This window comes from Fundulus heteroclitus, chromosome 20 (genome assembly GCF_011125445.2).
Source record: "Fundulus heteroclitus isolate FHET01 chromosome 20, MU-UCD_Fhet_4.1, whole genome shotgun sequence".
Classification (NCBI taxonomy): Eukaryota; Metazoa; Chordata; class Actinopteri; order Cyprinodontiformes; family Fundulidae; genus Fundulus; species Fundulus heteroclitus.
In genome coordinates this window covers 28,801,889-28,819,464 of record NC_046380.1, presented here as the reverse complement: position 1 = coordinate 28,819,464, position 17,576 = coordinate 28,801,889, and the positions used below count along the sequence as shown (strand labels likewise).

Below are 17,576 nucleotides of genomic sequence, written 5' to 3'. Positions count from 1 at the left end.
CTCGCAGCAGAACGAAGGAGGAGAGAACGGCGACGTGAACGGTGTAGACTCCGCCCCCATTGCCCAGCCAGAGTACGAGACCCTGATGGCCAAGTTTCACTTTGTGGACCTGGCAGGCTCAGAGAGGCTCAAGCGCACGGGGGCCACCGGAGAACGGGCCCGAGAGGGAATCTCTATTAACTGTGGACTGGTGGGTCAGAGACGGAACAAGATTGTATCCTAAATGCACTCAAACCTTGCTGGTTGCGTCTTCGTTTGGCTGTGCTTAGATGACGTTTGGGTGCTTCTCTTCGTTGTGTTAGCTGGCTCTTGGAAATGTGATCAGCGCTCTGGGTGATCAGGCCAAGAAAGCGGGACACGTTCCGTACAGAGACTCCAAACTCACCCGACTGTTACAGGACTCGCTGGGAGGCAACAGGTACTCAAACAAACTGTATCTTCAACTGTGGCTAGATGTTGACTAACGAGATATTTCAGAAATGAACTGAGCAGCTGATCCACCTCTTTAGCCGCACAGTCATGATCGCCTGCATCAGCCCGTCGGACCGGGACTTCATGGAGACGCTGAGCACCATGAAGTACGCCAACCGTGCCCGAAACATCAAGAACAAGGTGATGGTGAACCAAGACAAGACGAGCCAACAGATCAACGCCCTGCGTGCCGAGATAGCCCGGCTCCAGATGGAGCTGATGGAGTACAAGGCGGTGAGTGATGGATCTTACTGGGGTGGGGGGGGATAGGGGTGATGGGTGGGAACAGAGACGCAAAAAGGAGCCACTTTGGATTAAAAAGAAGTGGGAGTGAAAGAGAAATGGAAAGTGGCAGGTTGAAGAAGTGATGACGCGTCGTCATTGTGACAGATACTGAAAGGAGGAACGAAGGAGGTGACAAGATGAGTAAAACTGAGGATAGTAACTGGACAGAAGAAGAAAATAAAACAAGGTCTCTGGGATTAAGTTGAATGGTACAAAAATATTAACCAAAAAAACAAAACATACACATCTGCATACAGTCAAAAATGTTCATACCCACCGAAACTTTCCCTTTTTTGTCACAGTGACAATTTATTATAATTTTTTTTAAATTATAATCAATTATGTAATTCGGTGTGATTGTAGTTAGAAGTTGATGACTGTAAAGTGGAAGAAAAAAGATATTTAATTTTTTCCTTTTTTTAAAACTAGAATATAAAGTGTGCCCATATTGCACAACAATTAGAGCTGCAAAAATCGTGGATCTGTCTGGTTTGTCTCTACCATCTTTCTATTGAAATGTGTGCCTCTTTTTCTTTTCAAAAAATAGCTTGAGCTTTTTCAGATTAGATGGAGTGCATCTTTGAACTCTAATTTACAAGACTTGCCACCAACTCTAAATTCTATGTAGTTCTGGACTTTGACTTATGTCATATGAATATGGTTTGATCTAAACCATTTCATTGTCCTACTTAAAGACGAACCTCCGCCCCTGTCTGAAGTCCTTTACAACCTCTAAGTATTACCCTGTATGTTGTTCATCCATATTTCCATCAACTCTGAACAGCCTCTGACCTCATAGAAGAAAAGCAAACCTACAGCATGATGATTCAAGGTGGTACTGTAGGTGATGTGCAGTTTTAGTTTTGTACTACACAGATGGACTCAACAAATAATCTAAATTCACACTAAGCTTTCTTAGGCAATCATTTTGCAAACCATGTATCCTTTTTCTTTCACTTCACAATTATAGTATGCGTTGCTTTGTGTTGGTCTATCAAATAAAGACCCAATAAAGCACAATAAAGTTCGTGTTTTTTTTTTTTTTTGGTGAAAAGAATTAAAATACTCAAGGGGAAATGATACTTTTCAGATAGGTGCCAGAGATCAACATGTTACAATATTATAAAGAGATGCTTTTGTTAAATCCAGTATTTTGAACGCAGGCAAATAGCAACATGTCCATCAAGTATATGAAAAATATAATCAGAGAGCAATAAGGTGAAAGTTATTTTTCCTCTGCTCTGACCTGTGTGCCTGAAAGAAATAAGCAGTTGTTTACCCTGCAGTTGCCACGGTTACAAGAGGGAAGTGACCATGACAAGAAACTGCGAGCTGACCTCGATGTGGTAACCAGGGATGTGATGTGACTGTAGTCTGGTAATGGACTCTGTGGCTGGATTAGATACTGGCTCTCTGTTTGCGGCACAAACAACAACATTTTTCCCCCTCCGAACCCAACAATGGCTGCTTGAAGCGCCACAGACAGTCGCACTCATTGGAAACAATGGCGCCGTGTTTGGTTGGGATGCGACGTCAGAGCGGGTTTTCAGGTCCCACTTTATTTCCCTGAGGGATTTTATTAAATTTTTTTGGTCTTTTTAGTCATTTTGTTTTTGTTTACTTCCACGCAGGGAAAGCGTGTGGCGGGGGAGGAGGGTTCAGAGGGATTCAGCGACCTGTACCAGGAGAACACCATGCTGCAGAGAGAAAACGACTCGCTGCGACTGAGAGTAAAGGCCATGCAGGAGACCATCGATCACCTCAACACACGGGTGACACATCTGCTGGCCAACGAGGTCAGCACTCTGCTCACCAAGTCAAGTACGTGAACGCAGAGATGCTTTACACCTCAGCTCTGTTTCTTACACTTTTAAGGCTCTCTATATACCTATTGGTTAAAACTAACTGATGTAGATTTTGTTTTGTCCTGCAGGCGAAGGCAATGTGGAGATTGGAACGCTCATACAGAACTATATCCGAGAAGTGGAAGAAATTAGGTAGGCTTAACTCTAAACTTTCTATGGGTTCTGGAGAGTTGTGACATATGTGTGGGATGTATGAGCTGAAAGATCAATAATCTCTAAATCTCACCTGCTTCTCTGCTTCCCAACATTCCTGCCCTGTCAGATCCAAGCTCCTCGAGAGCGAGGCCATGAACGAATCGCTGCGACGGCAGGTGGCCCGGCTCTCCTCTCGCTCCTCGTTACCGGCCTCCGCTCTAAGCCCTGCCCCCGGCCACCCGCCGGGCTCCTCCCCTGTGTCCATGTCCATGGAGGCCGAGATGACGGACGTGCTGCGGCGTGCCAAACTAGACATCGAGAGGCTGAAGAAGAAGGAGAGACGGCAGAGAAGGTTGAGGTGAAGAAATGGGGACTTAAAACGTCAGACTGACTACAAAATGCTTTAGTAGTTTGATTAAGACTGGAAATGGATTTAAGTATTTAAAGCCAATGATAAGTATAGAAAAACGTTCTGTATTTCCATATTCATTAATCCCGTTTTGTAACATCCATCCATATATCTATCCATACGTCGGTCAGTCTTTATTTACTTTAGTCCTTCATCCTTTTGTCTATAGTAGGGATGTGCATGCAACTCAAAATTACATTTCCAGCGACTCATTGCTACCATAAATTCAAAAAGACCAAGGGTCTCATTTACAAAGCTTGCGTACACACAAAGCAGAGACAAAATTTTCCGTACGTCACTTTCCATGACGAGACAAGTGAAGTGGTGAATTGCAGCCACACTCCATCTTGATTCCTCTCAGACATTCAATTTAACTCCATATCAGCCTTTAATCACAGATCAACTTTATCATAAGCATAAAAATTGCCCATAAGCACACTTAAATCTTGAATCAAAGCCCATGCAACATTTCATTGGGATATTTTCGTCACATTCCTCTCCCCCGATGATCAGCATGGTGATATGTACCACAGATTAACACATACACTGTGACAAGGTCGGTGTGAGGCAACAACACTGATTGCTGTAAACATTTCAATACCATGGGACATTTGTGCGTAATACTCTGCAGTTGACGCGGCACTGCTGGACAACCTTGCGAAGGAGAACTAGGAGGGAATCGCCAAGATTTCCTGACCCATGATGATGGCTGGCTAATATGCCGATTTAGACTCCCTAAACTAGAGCATTGCATTTTGCTGTGACCTACAGGGGACACTGGCTACCCCCTCAGGGGCTGGGTCCTGACCCGCTCTCCAAACACCAGAGCACAGAAGAGGTGCGCTTTAATACCGCTCACTCCCATGAAAGCTCAACTGTGGAGCGTGCCATTGGCTTTCTGAAATACCGGTGGCGGTGTTTTGATGGGTTTGGGGGGTGAGTACGTCATCCGGGGTTTAAGACAGCAGTAAGGTTCAGTTTTTAACAGGTTTTCTTAATGTGGGCAACATATGTGCCTTTACCTCTGATTTACACATTTAGTAAAGGCTTTTCTTGGACATTTCTTCACTGTCTTTTTGCTCTTTTCACCATGGTTGCCATTGGCTACCATGAAAGACCAATGATCAGCTGACCCATTTATGCTTTAATAAGGGGTAGAACATGAGCCAAAACCTGGTACACAAACATTCAGGTACAGCTGTGATTTATAAAGTGAAACTGCGTGATGGTGAGAGTTCGCGTGGTTTTATAAATGAGACTTTCCTTTGGCGTACACCATTTTCAGCATACAGAAACTTTTTGGATAGATCCTATGTAATGTTTTGTAAATGAGACCCCAGGAGTTAAATTCTGGTGAGATGGAGCACATGTCATCAAGATTAAATCTCCACGAGCCACTGATAAAATCAAAGTAAACCTAACATTTATCAAGCCAGTATCCACAAGTGTTTAATGGTTAACAATACAGATGATAAAAGGAACTCACAGCAAATACAATTAAAGGATGAACAAACAAAGAACATACAACCTCCATTTAATGATAAGAGGACAGGTGAAGTATTGAGCGGGCTTATTTACCTGATTAACCCTGAGGAGACATCCAGGCTTCAGACTTTCATCAGACTACGTATGACGAGGTCTCCACTCAATCTGCATTGCTATCTGATCTAAGAAGTGAAAGAGAGGAAGGGTTTGAACTTTTCTCCTCCACGTCTGTTGTTATCCAGTAGCAGATCTGCAGAGGAACACAGTATTTCCCCGCCTCATGTGCTATTCTAAATGTCAGCCATTTACTCACTTTATCGCAGGTTCTCAGCAGTCTGGTCGCACAGCAGGCAAACTGTTTTATCTCTTATGTCGAAGGAGCCTTTGCCTGTGACCCCTAAGAACAGTCTCCTGAATATAAATAAAGATTTACATTCTTCTAAAATTGAAAGTGGCACACTGAGCCTGCATCTCCAAACACCGGACGGAGCTTCACATAAAGCAGACTTCTCTTTGCTCCTGCTCAGCCTGTGACGATGTACCTGTGCACATTAAGGAATAACATTCTCTGCAAACACGCTCTATCTGCCTCGTTTTCTCTTTAAGAGACGCATCCAAGTCAATTATGACTTTGGGACATTGGGAGAGTTGGAGCGCTATCAGAGCTAGGTTGTAATGCTGGCAGGGACTCTAAAAGGTTTCACACAGTTAGCCACGGGTCCTGAGAGACGAGGAGTACGAGTCTGACGGACTAATTGCATAGAAATGGTGGCAGATGGAATTGGTGATTAAAAACTGTAAAAGTAGGAGCAAAGGGGAAAATAAAGGTAGTAATAAAACTTAAGAACCTAATGGGAAGGATAAAGGTTGATGTACAATAATTGGGCTTTGCCAATTACATTAAAAGGCTGATTTTTTTCCATAAGCACATCTTGCAAGAATCCCAAAGTGTTGCTGGAGCGCGCCACCGCCCTTTTAGGGGCAGCAACCCTGCAGGGCAATCTGCGGATTAAAGTATATTAATGATCTTTTACGTACCCGTTTCATCATAAGGTGTAACCCCAATGCACGTTCCTCCCTCCTGCAGCCCAGAGCTGGAGAAAGGTCTTAAGAAACGAGTGAAGCTGCACTCTCAGGAAAACGGGGAGAGCCGGCAAAGCGGCGAAAATGGACAGAACGGAGAGATCGATTCAGATGACAATTACACAGAGGTGAGACGTACGGGCCTTAGCCATTCATCCCCAGATGAGCAGGATAACGTTTTATCTAAAGTCTCTTTTTGTCCCTGCAGGACATCATGTCTCCCCTGCAGGAGGAGAGCGGCTGTGAGGAAGACGAAGGTGAGGACGAAGAGGAAGGCAGGGAGGAAGAGGATGATTTCGACAGCGACGAGAGCCTGGTGGATTCAGACTCTGACTCGGATGAAAAGGGTAATGCAGACTATGCTTGGTATTTACACTCAGGTCAATCGCATTTTATTAGATAAATGTCTCAGCCCTGATTCACCGCTTTGATTGATTCACATTTTCAACTTGTGCATCTCGTATAAAAGCCGTTTCTTAACCTTGCAGCCAACTTCCAGGCAGATCTGGCCGACCTGACCTGTGAAATTGAGATCAAGCAGAAGCTGATTGATGAGCTGGAGAACAGCCAGCGGCGGCTGCTGATGCTGAAGCTGCAGTACGAGGAGAAGCTCATCCTGCTGCAGAACAAGATCAGAGACACCCAGCTGGAGAGAGACCGCGTGCTGCAGAACCTCAGTGAGTGTAGTTCGGTAAATCTTCGTCGCTGACTCTGCAGCACCTCTCTAACGTTGTGACGTGGCCGCGCAGTGTCCATGGAAAACTACACCGAGGAGAAGGCCAGCAAGATCAGGCAGGAGTACGAGAAGCGCCTCAAAGAGATGAACCGTGACCTGCTGAAGCTGCAGGCGGCACAGAAGGAGCACGCGCGTCTCCTCAAAAACCAGGGGAGGTACGAGCGGGAGCTGAAGAAGCTCCAGACCGAGGTGAACGAGATGAAGAAAGCAAAGGTAAGGGAGCGGCGAGAAGCGCTATTTGGTGGAATGGTGAGAATAAATTAGGTTGTTTGGTCAGACAGTCTCCCCGGTTGCTTTCAGGTGGCACTGATGAAGCAGATGAAGGAGGAGCAACAGAGGAGGAGGATGGTGGAGGCCAAGCGGAATCGCGAGATTGCTCAGCTTAAGAAGGAGCAGCGACGACAGGAGGTTCGGATGCATCTAAAGATTGTGTGCTGTGAGGAGATACGTGTGCCGGCGTGTTTATGTAAGGACTTGGCACGGCTTCACTGGGTTGTCGTTATCACAGTCTGCGTTAATATTTTGCATACGCATTTTAATATTTGCTCCACTTCCAGAAATAGAAGTGGTGTTGAGATATGAAAGCGTGCGCATGCCACAACAAACAACATTCAAGGTCAGGTGTCAAAAGAACCTTAAAGGAGAGGAAAGGCTGAAAGCATAAAGAAATTATAAATGCAAAGCTAGAAAACAACAAAAAAAAGGGGTTTTATGGATCATCATTTTGTATGCTGAATTTTATTCCTCACATTAGCACGTATTCTACAAATGTTACCTTCCGGCCTTGCTTGCGTTTACGTCTCACGAGCACGAAACCGTACACAGTCATGCCGTAGGTTTCACTCTTAATCCTTTTTAGTTCGAGCTTCATATTACGTCTTTCTAAACTTGTTGTATGAAAAGTAAACAACCTGAGCTTTAAAAAGAAATCTATAAAATTTAAATAAAGAAATCAATCCTGTTTTACTAATCCCCGCTTACCACATCAGTACCAGATTCGGGCGCTGGAGTCTCAGAAGCGGCAGCAGGAGCTGGTGCTGCGCAGGAAGACCCAGGAGGTGACCGCCTTGCGGCGCCTGGCCAAGCCCATGTCGGATCGCGTGGCGGGACGGGCGACCCGCTGGAACCAGACGCCTCCGGTTACAGATTCTGGAGCCGATCTGTCAGCCAGCACGACGGCGAGCAGCTCCGAGGCGGAGACCGCGAGGACCGTGAGTGGGCTGGTGCGGCAGTGGAACAACAAGAACAACGTGTACGGATACATGGCGGAGAGCGAGGGGAGTGTGGACGGAACGCGGGTGATTGGGTAAGGAGAGCTTCTGTTGTCATCTTGTTGGATAAACGTGTCTGGGCTGAGTCTGTGCAGTGCCCCGCAACTCTTTTCATATCCCCCTTTTGTTCAATAGGTTCATGTTTTGTGACGCTGCGACCGGAACCCTCAGTGTATTTCACTGAGATTTTATGTAACGCACCAACACCGACGATCATTATTGTGAAGTGGAATTAAAAACATAGTTTTCTACAGTTTTACAAATAGACTGAAGATTATTGTACGTAGACGTTTTCAGCCTCGTTTTGTCTGATGAACCTGAATACAATCCATTGAAATCAATTTCCTTACACTATGTGTGGCAGAAATCTAATATGGTGGAGGCAGCATCATAATTTAGGGATTTTTTTTTTTCTGCAGCTGAGACAGGGTTGCTGGTCAGAGTTGATGAAGCTAAACACGACTACCTACCAATGCACAGCACAGTTTCTAGATATTTATTTGGCAATAAATAGAAAATCCCTTAACCATTTTCCTTCCACTTCACACATTTTATTTTTAAACCTATTATAATGTATTGAAGCTTCCACAAGATGTGAAAATGTTCAAAAGAGTCGGAATACTTTAGCAAGGCACTTTTTTTCTCAAACTGCTTTTGCTCGCATTATAACTTTGCAGCGGCAGGAAGAAGCTGCAGAGGAAGCCAGCAGGTCTGGGCAGTACTGCAGCTGCAGGCAGAGCCAACAGTTTCTCCAAGGCTGCCCGTCTAAAGTGGCAAACCCTCGAGCGTCGCATAATGGACATAGTCATGCAGAGGATGACCATCTCTAACGTGGAAGCGGATATGGATCGCCTCATCAAGGTGTGGGTTCAAATGGGTTCGTGAAAAAGTGAAATAACAAAAGGTTTTGTGGTACTTTTCCCTTTCTTAGAGTTATCTCATTACATGTTGGCTGAAGAGATCAGTTATCAGAAATTAGGCATCAGACAGAAAATCAAGTAGCAGTTGTTTTAACTCAAATGTGAGGACCTTTGTTCTCTGGGGTCTCCTGGGTTCTTTCTAAATAAACACTTTTGGAACTTCATCTTGAAATGTTTTGACGGCTAACTTGTTAAAGTATTGAAAGCTAAAACGGTTGTAAAACAAAATCGCTACATGCGATTTTTGCCTATTTTAGCCAGTCGTGATTATTTTACGATTGCGTGCTCTTTTGTGTTTTTGATGAGTCAGAAGCGAGAGGAGCTGACGATGCAGCAGGAAGCTCTCTCACATAAAAGGGAGGTGCTGATGGCGGACGGAGAGGGTCCTGAGGCTGAGGACCGCCTCCTCCAGGAAGTTAACGAGGAGATCGAGGTGCTGAATGCCAACATAGACTACATCAATGACAGTCTGTCTGACTGCCAGGCCACCATAGTGCAGATAGAGGAGACAAAGGTAAGACGACAAACATGGTTACGATACGACACGTCCCTCTTTGCGCGTGATGCGGTGCCTTCATTGATGCGCTGTGATGTGTTTTCAAACAGGATGAGCTGGACTCAGTGGACACCTCAGTGGTGATCAGCTCCTGTTCCCTGGCTGAAGCACGCCACCTGCTGGACCACTTCCTAAAGGCTTCAATTGATAAGGTGAGTTAAAATGCAACAAAAATAGAAGCACAAACACAAGAGAACCAGTACCTAAAACACATACCGGCATGTTGTGGCTGTGAATAGTTTCTTATATGCCATCTGGTGGCATCTCTTTCTACTGCAACATGTTCTTATAGTGACAGACATCATACACACATACGATCTATATGGTTTTATAGCTTTGACTTTGTTTTGAACAGCTTTTCATGGATATAAAAATGTATAATGACATTTTAGCACCATCTTCATTGGTGTTTTTAAAATTATACCATGTTCCTTTTGCAATCTGTATGGTTAGAAAAATGTATTTCCAAACTATTTGATTTTGGATTATTTTAAGTGAGTGCTGGAGAAAGTCTCCCTGATGTCACCTTGGCATCAATTTACTTCCTAGGTACCTTCAGTGTCTTTGTTTTTTAGCTGTTAATTAGATTAATTAATACGAGAAGGAAAGGATTATTCACAAATGACAAATTTTGCATTGCATTCCGGATTTTTGGAGTAAGTTTGAAGCACATAGCTGGAAAAAGCTGACAACCGTGAAAGCATTAAGCTAAAAGTACTCGACATTTCAGTCTGGGAACATATTAAATTGTAACAATTGTGCTCTGTCTCTCTCTCTTTCTGTGGTTGTGTGTAGAGCTTACAGGTGGCTCAGAAGGAGGCGCAGATCCGACTGCTTGAGGGCCAGCTGAGGCAGACGGATGTGATCGGCTCATCCCACAATCACATGATTCTTGACGCGCTGAGAGAAAAGGCAGAATGCATCCCCGAGCTGCAGGCTCTCATCCACAACGTCCAGCAGGGTGAGAGAGGATTTTTGGTTTCTGCTTTTGAATGCAACAAGAAAAATCGTCAAACTGAAACTAAATAAAAAGGGGAGAAGGTCAAATATTTTTGCATTCAGTTTTGTTTGATTTACTTCTCCACCTTAATATTTAAGCACAGTTAAAGCGTCATCATAAAACTGATGTTCAAAAGGATTAGTTTCAGGGTTTGTTTCAATCCACAGGGTACTAAATATTTTGGTTAAGTCACCTAGCCACCCTTTTCTCTACCACCTTAAGCCTGTTTGCTGCCAAAGGTGTGGCAATGAACAATGAACGGTGAGAGGCGGGGCAAAACCTTTATGCATTTCTGTTGTGGAAACATCTCTGCTGTGAGCTCAGGAATATCTCTAAAAAGTTAAACTCTGCCTTCTTTTACTCTGAGCCAATGAGGCTAACACACAATAGAAAATGTAACATTGCCGCCTAGATACATTTTTCTCAACATCAAACTTAACTTTAACAGAACACAAATCCTTCGCAGCTTTCAAAGCTCTTTGCAAATGAAAAATGTAAAAAGAACATGCGTTTATATTTATGACTTCACTCTGATGAGCCTTAATAAAATCCAGTGCAACCAGCTGCCTTCAGAAGGCACCTAATTGTTGAAGAGACTCTCCCTGTATGTAATCTGATTGTAGAATGTATCCAGCTGTTCTGAAAAAGGCAATAGAGGTTTATTAGAGAACGTAAACAAACAAATCGTGTCATCGAGACCAAGAAACATAGCAGACGGGCCAGGGATTAAGTTGTGGAGTGTAAGGTTTGAGCACTGTTTAGTCTATCTTATGAGTATGGAAGTATAGCACAAGTGCAAACCTATCAAGACATTGCCGTCCACTTTAACTGACAGGCAGGGCGAGCAGAGCTTTATCAAAAGCAGCCAACAGACCCATTGTTACTCTGGGGGAGTTGCAGAAATCTGCAGCTCAGGTGGGAGTATCTGTACATAAGGCCCTGTTTACATGACAATGTCTTCTGACAGAAACCGAAAAGTATGGCTGCGTTTGTACTGTTCATCTGCACGACAATGGCAATGTTCACTTTGGCAATGGCACGATTTTAAAATGGGTTCCAGAGTGTAATGTAATGTAATCAGAAAATGTCCCGCTTTCTGTTGTTGTGTAAACTGGAAACATTGAAGTTTTATTTCCAGGAATCATGCACAGTATGACAAAGATCAGTAAAAATGAATGCTCATGCACACAACATAATGAGTGACAACAATTTTTAAAACCACAGAAGAAGAAAATATCAACAATGGCTGATAGCGTAGAGTTCTGTTTGTGCTACCAACTCGTCTGAATAGAACGAAATTTGGTGGTTTTATAAATCAAAGCCACCTTAAGCAACAGTTGAACCTCGTCATCTGTCCACAGGAAAATGCTGCCAATTCACTGCTGTCTTGAACGTTTATTGGTTGTGGTGGTTTTTAGGAAGAAAGGTTTTGTATGCATGTGTTAGGATATCAACGAGGTCAAGTGGAACGAGCTGTTTATCCCAGAACTGCATGGCACACTTAGATGCATGCACATTTTGAGTTTCAAAGAACATGGCATCAACTAGTGGGGTGGTGAGGGAATAACACCGTCTCTACGTTTGCTGCGTAAACAGGACAGTCTGGGAGAGAAAGAAATTCCCTTTTCAACGGATTGTTGTCATGTAAACGGGGCCTAAGTTGTTGGATCCAACTCCCCTTATGGAGCTGTGGCAAGAAGAAATCCACTATTAAGAGAAAATCTTAGGAATTCCCACCTAGACTTTTCTGTAAGTGATGTAGGGCAGGGGGTCCCAGACTTTTCAGTCTGCGACCCCCAAAGTAACAGTGCCAGAGACTGGAGGCCCCCTTTTGGAGGGTCATAATATTATGAGTTTATTCATGTAATTTCTAAAAAAAAATGTGTTAGGGACATTGTAGAATAGAAAATTGTTGAATTATTGGCCATGGAGGAGTAAATTTCCACATAAAAAATCTGATTTGAAATTAATTTCACAGATTTGCCAAAAAAAAGTACATGTACAATCAAAGGTACACATTTTATATATTAAAACAAGTATATCTGACACTGTGAAGTGAGGAATTTGAATCATCATTTGGATCATCTCGTGAAAACTAACACTTGAATACACAATCCCAACTGTGAAACTTAGTGGTGGCAGCATCATGCTGTGGGGGTGTTTTCTCTTCAAAAGGAACATGTAAACTCTTCAGCGTTGACTGGAAGACGGTAGAACTGCACAATGTATCAAATCACAGTTACCACTGCAATATCATTGTGTGCTTTATCGCATTTGAAATGGTTTGCTTAAACCTTCGCATGTCTAATCATGCAAAGCTGGGAGAGATGCCCAACATGAGCTGCAGCTGTAATTGCTGGCATGGTTACACAAAACATTGACTCGGACGGGCTAAGAGGAAAACAAGCCATCCGTTCCTAATTTTATTTGTAAAAAAAAAAAAAAAATATGGATTAATTTCCATCGCCTTTGTATTTAAGTGCTACTTTGTGTTGGTGTGTGACTTAAAAACCCCATAAACATTGATGTTTGTAGTTGTAACAATGAAATGTGGAAATGTTGTGGAGTTGTGAATATCTTGCAAAGCACTGTTATAGCTGAATACACGATAGTATACTGCTGTATTAGAGCACATATCCTGCTTGCACACAGCTTGCACATTTCTCATGCATTACAGCATCTTCCTTCTGTCTGCAGTACAAAACTGTCACTGATCAAACATCAAAAATGGATTTGCCACCACCAAAGCACCGGCTTCTGTTGTTTTTCTGCACAGAGATTTGTTTGTCCCATGTGCTTTGAAAGGCGTTGCTGCCGTCAAGTTTAATTTGACCACATCCAGAAGAATCCTTACTGTTTACGCTGGGGCTTACAGGTGTTTGGGCTTTGTTTGCTTTCAGAAAATGGCTATGCCAGCACGGATGAGGAGCCTTCCGAGTTCAGCCAAGCCTCGGACAGCAGGTGAGCTATCCTCTCCACGTCGCTTCCTATTCATCTATAAAAAATGAACAAAAACCTACTGCTAAACCTTTGTGATACTAATCATCTTTTCTTAATGTGGAGGGACAATTATGTTAAAACATTTGTAGAAGTTATGCAACACCTGTTTATATTTCATCCCCTTTCCCTTTGACGTTCCTTTAGTGTGTCACAGATGAAGGAATCCAACAGCCAGGATGACTTTAAAATAAAGGTACAAATCTTTATATATAAAAACGTCAGTATGTCTTTATGTCTTCACCTGAGCTCTCATTTTTGGCACCATCCTTTGTGCCTCAGGTTTTGTCTGAGTATCTGCTATGACTGTTTGCGACCACTGGGGGGCAGTACAAGCAAACACTTAAACCTTGATGGCAGGAAACCATGAGATTTGACACAGATCCTTTTTGTCAGTGCTGGTCCTTTTTTAGGCTTTAGTTTCTCTTGTTTTTATTTAGCATTTATATATTTTTTCCCTAAGCAGCTTACGCTCGGATCCCCCCCCCCCCACTCATTTTGTTGCTAAAACATGCATCTGAATCAAATTTTGTCTTCGTTACGGTATTCCATCCTTTGATATGTGGCCATCCCACTGCCCTCCTGTCTTAGTTCATTCTGGCTCTTTGTAACAAAATTGCTCCACTCGATTCACCCAGATGGAGCCTCGCCTCTCGGCCCAGATGAAGGCGGTGTCAGCGGAGTACCTGGGTCCCATCCTGGACCCCTCATCAAGCAGCAAGCAGCAGCACATCACCAAATCTCTAGCCTCACTGACAGACATCCAGGAGGATGGCTTAAGTCTCATCCCAGGCAGTCTGGCGCTCAGCGTGCCCCTCCGAGACCCTTTTCACAGGGACCGAGTGTCCCGCACCATCAGCCTTCCTGTCAGGGGACACACTTTGTAAGTCATGGAGATATAAATATTGGTGACGAATTGTCATGGTCAGGGGTGGAAGGACTGGATGAAGTGAACTCCGCATTTTTCTGTTCGGATGCACCGATCAGCATTTTGTGGCAGATTTTTGATCTTGTTTATAAAGCTTTGAGCTGCTGATAGTGCGTTCTGCTTAAGGACTAAGATACAAGGGAAAAAAAAGGATTAAAAAAAAATATTTTTCTAGCCTTCCTGCTGTAAGCGGTTGTTAATTGTTTTTATATTAGGAGCAGAGGTGACATCACATTGTATGTGTGTGAGAAAGCACTCACTGTTTAAAGGAACTTTATACTAAGCTGTTATAGTTATACATTAGTGACCTACATGATTAGCATTACAAACCGTATAATCTACAGTTTCCCTGTGTAGTCCATAAAACGAAAGTTACGTATGTAACTACGGTTCTATGAATCCCGGATGACCGCCAGAGGCGGTGCTGAAAGCACTGAATGTTCCCTTCGGGCATGCGCAGTTCGAGTAATTATACCAACAGAGTCACACCTGTGACGCCGGATGACCACTCGGAGGCTATATAGCCTGCTGTCATCCTTGGCTCTGTTCCTACAGAATCTTCTCGCAGAAGCAAGGATTCTGAGTGACAGAGAAGCTCTGGCGGTCATCCGGGATTCATAGAACCGTAGTTACATACGTAACTTTCGTTCTATTTCATCCCTCCTGACCGCCAGAGGCGGTGCTGAAAGCACTGAATGACTAATGCCAACTATGTCACAAGGAATCCTGAGCACATACCTCACTGAGAGGGCCCAGCAGAACCTTGTAAAAGGACCTGACCCAGTGGATGAGGGACAGTCACATTGACGTTGTAGAACCTCGTGAAGGTGGTCGGGGAAGCCCATGATGCAGCAGCACATATTGCTTCCAGAGGGACCCCTCTCAAAGCCGCCCAGGAAGCAGAGACGCTCCTGGTGGAATGTGCCCTCACCCTGACTGGCAGGGAGCGGCGACCTACAGCGTAGGCGTGGCAGATGGCACTCACTATCCAATGAGACAGACGCTGCTTGGAAAGAGGGTAGCCTAACCTCGGACCCCCATAACACAGAAAAAGCTGGTCTGAGCGTCTTAGACTTGCGGTGGCAGAAATATATGCTTCCAATGCCCTTACTGGGCACAATAACTCAGACCCCTCGGTTGCACCTGACTGGGGCTGAAACCGAGCCAACTGCAATGGCTCGTTACGGTGAAAAGGAGACAACACCTTAGGCACAAATGCAGTATTAGGCCACAGGGTAACACCGGAGTCATCTGAAGCCCACCTGATACATGTAGGGCTGACAGAGAGAGCATGTAACTCACTGACTCTCTTAGCCGACACGATAGCCAACAGAAAGGCGGTCTTGCAAGAAAGCCACTTGAGGTCCGCTTGTGCCAAAGGCTCGAATGGAGGATGGCACAGGGCCGCAAGAACCAATGGTAGGTCCCAATCGGGCACTCGTGGAGCCGGCAGCGGGCGTAACCTACGAGCACCGCACAGAAAAAGAGAGACCAGATCATGGCGCCCTACTGTACGGTCGTCGACAGGTAGGTGACGACATGAAATTGCCGCAACATACACCTTAAGGGTCGAAGGAGAGCGGCCCTTATCAAGGAGAGACTGGAGGAACTCCAGAATTGTGGGCACCGAGCAGGTAACCGGATTCTCATTGTGGGCAGAGCACCACTGAGAAAAAAGACGCCATCTGTTGTCATACTGCAGCCTAGTGGAGGGCGCCCTAGCACTCAAAATGGTGTGTCTGACAGGTTCTGAACACCCAGTCAGCCTCCCAGGGGCCAGGCCCACAGCTGGAGACGTTGAGGGTTGGGGTGCCATATCTGTCCCCCCAACTGAGACAGCAGGTCCCTCCTTGTTGGAAGACGCCATGGAGTACTGAGACACAGACTCCGAAGCAGCGGGAACCATGGGCGTGCTGGCCAGAACGGAGCTACCAGCAACACCCTGTGGCCTCCCTCGAGAACCCTCCGTAGAGTAGGCCAAATCAGCGAGAGGGGTGGAAAGGCATACAGGAGAACCTGTGGCCATGGATGAGCCAGCGCATCCTGGCCCAGTGCGCCCCCGACCCCTGTCAGGGAATACCATAGGGGGCACTGGGTTGACTCCTCTGTGGCAAACAGATCTACCTCTGCCTGGCCAAAGAGGTTCCAGATCTTGCGTCGCGGTGAAGAGACCACTCTCCCGGAGCAGGTGCCTGGCGGGATAGAGAGTCTGCAACCTGGTTCTGCCGCCCTGGTAGATATGCTGCGCGCAGGGTGGACAGACGGGGAAACGCCCATTCCAGGAGATCCCTGGACACCTCCAGGAGACGTGCTGACCTGGTGCCTCCCTGGTGGTTGATATGGTAAACAACAGAGGTGTTGTCCGTTCGAACCAACACATGCCGTCCTTCTAGGTGGGGCAGAAGGCACCTTAGGGCCATGTGCACAGCCCGCAGCTCCAGCACGTTTATGTGCTCGGTGCGCTCCCTTGGTCCCCAGAGACCCCGAACCGCTCTGTGTTGCCACACGGCGCCCCAGCCCTTGGGGCTGGCATCCGTGGTGACCACTTCCCTTCGAGACACCACTAACCCCATTGGAACGCCACAGGACAAGAGGGTCCTGTCCTGCCAATGAGCTAGGGCACGGAGGCACAGCCTCGTCACCATGAGCCTGTGACGTCTGTGCAGCCTGGCATCTAGGTGAAAGCTGTTGAGCCACCGCTGCAAAGGGCGCAGAAGGAGCAAACCCAAGGGCACGACACGAGTGACCGATGTCAGTTTGCCCAGCATTTGCAGGAAGATGCTGTAAGGAAACTGCCTGCCCAGCCTGAATCGACCGACAAACTGGAGTATGTCGTCCACCCTGCGAACAGACGGACGGGCCTTCATGGTAGTGGAGTCCAGATGCATCCCAAGAAAGGTGGTTGTCTGAGATGGAACCAGACAACTCTTTGCAAGGTTGACTTTGAGGCCCAACCGTGACACCTGTAGAAGAAGCCGGGACGTATCCCGAGAGGCAGCTACCTGAGTGGGAGCACAGAGAAGCCAGTCGTCCAGGTATGGCAGAATCCTTACTCCGGAGGCCTGCAGAGGAGAGAGGGCCGCTTTCACGCAACGAGTAAACACCCTCGGGGAAAGGGAGAGCCCGAATGGGAGCACCCGGAATTGCCAATGGCGACCCTGATAAGCAAACCTGAGAAAGCGGCGATGTTCTGCCGCAATAGGTACATGGAAGTAGGCATCTGTCAGATCTACTGACGTAAACCAATCCCCTGCCACGACAGTCTGAAGGACCTCTGCTGTGGTGAGCATGTGGAATGGAAGGACTTTCAGGTACTGATTGAGTCCCCTTAAATCTAGAACGGGGCGAAAACTGCCAGTCTTCTTTGCCACGAGGAAGTACGTGGAATAGTAGCCTCTGGGTTGCCGCAGAGGATCCACAGCCTCGATTGCTCCC

At 45.7% G+C, this 17,576-nt stretch overlaps 1 protein-coding gene across 5 annotated transcripts in view; it reads left to right on the top strand.

Moving 5' to 3' along the window:
- Window positions 1–17,576, top strand: part of kif21b (kinesin family member 21B) — a 95,142-nt gene that overhangs the window by 37,580 nt on the left and 39,986 nt on the right. For 4 of the 5 annotated variants that reach the window (XM_036124666.1, XM_012870521.3, XM_036124665.1 and 1 more), the window contains exons 6-24: window positions 8–190; window positions 303–418; window positions 510–705; window positions 2,388–2,577; window positions 2,690–2,753; window positions 2,884–3,114; window positions 5,738–5,861; window positions 5,942–6,080; window positions 6,222–6,410; window positions 6,483–6,682; window positions 6,770–6,877; window positions 7,459–7,775; window positions 8,418–8,601; window positions 8,971–9,174; window positions 9,267–9,368; window positions 10,012–10,177; window positions 13,117–13,177; window positions 13,361–13,409; window positions 13,852–14,096. In XM_036124666.1, coding sequence (XP_035980559.1) covers window positions 8–190; window positions 303–418; window positions 510–705; window positions 2,388–2,577; window positions 2,690–2,753; window positions 2,884–3,114; window positions 5,738–5,861; window positions 5,942–6,080; window positions 6,222–6,410; window positions 6,483–6,682; window positions 6,770–6,877; window positions 7,459–7,775; window positions 8,418–8,601; window positions 8,971–9,174; window positions 9,267–9,368; window positions 10,012–10,177; window positions 13,117–13,177; window positions 13,361–13,409; window positions 13,852–14,096 — 3,068 coding nt within the window. The remainder of the gene's footprint in view (window positions 1–7; window positions 191–302; window positions 419–509; window positions 706–2,387; window positions 2,578–2,689; window positions 2,754–2,883; window positions 3,115–5,737; window positions 5,862–5,941; window positions 6,081–6,221; window positions 6,411–6,482; window positions 6,683–6,769; window positions 6,878–7,458; window positions 7,776–8,417; window positions 8,602–8,970; window positions 9,175–9,266; window positions 9,369–10,011; window positions 10,178–13,116; window positions 13,178–13,360; window positions 13,410–13,851; window positions 14,097–17,576) is intronic. The other variant, XM_012870520.3, reaches the window with a different exon arrangement.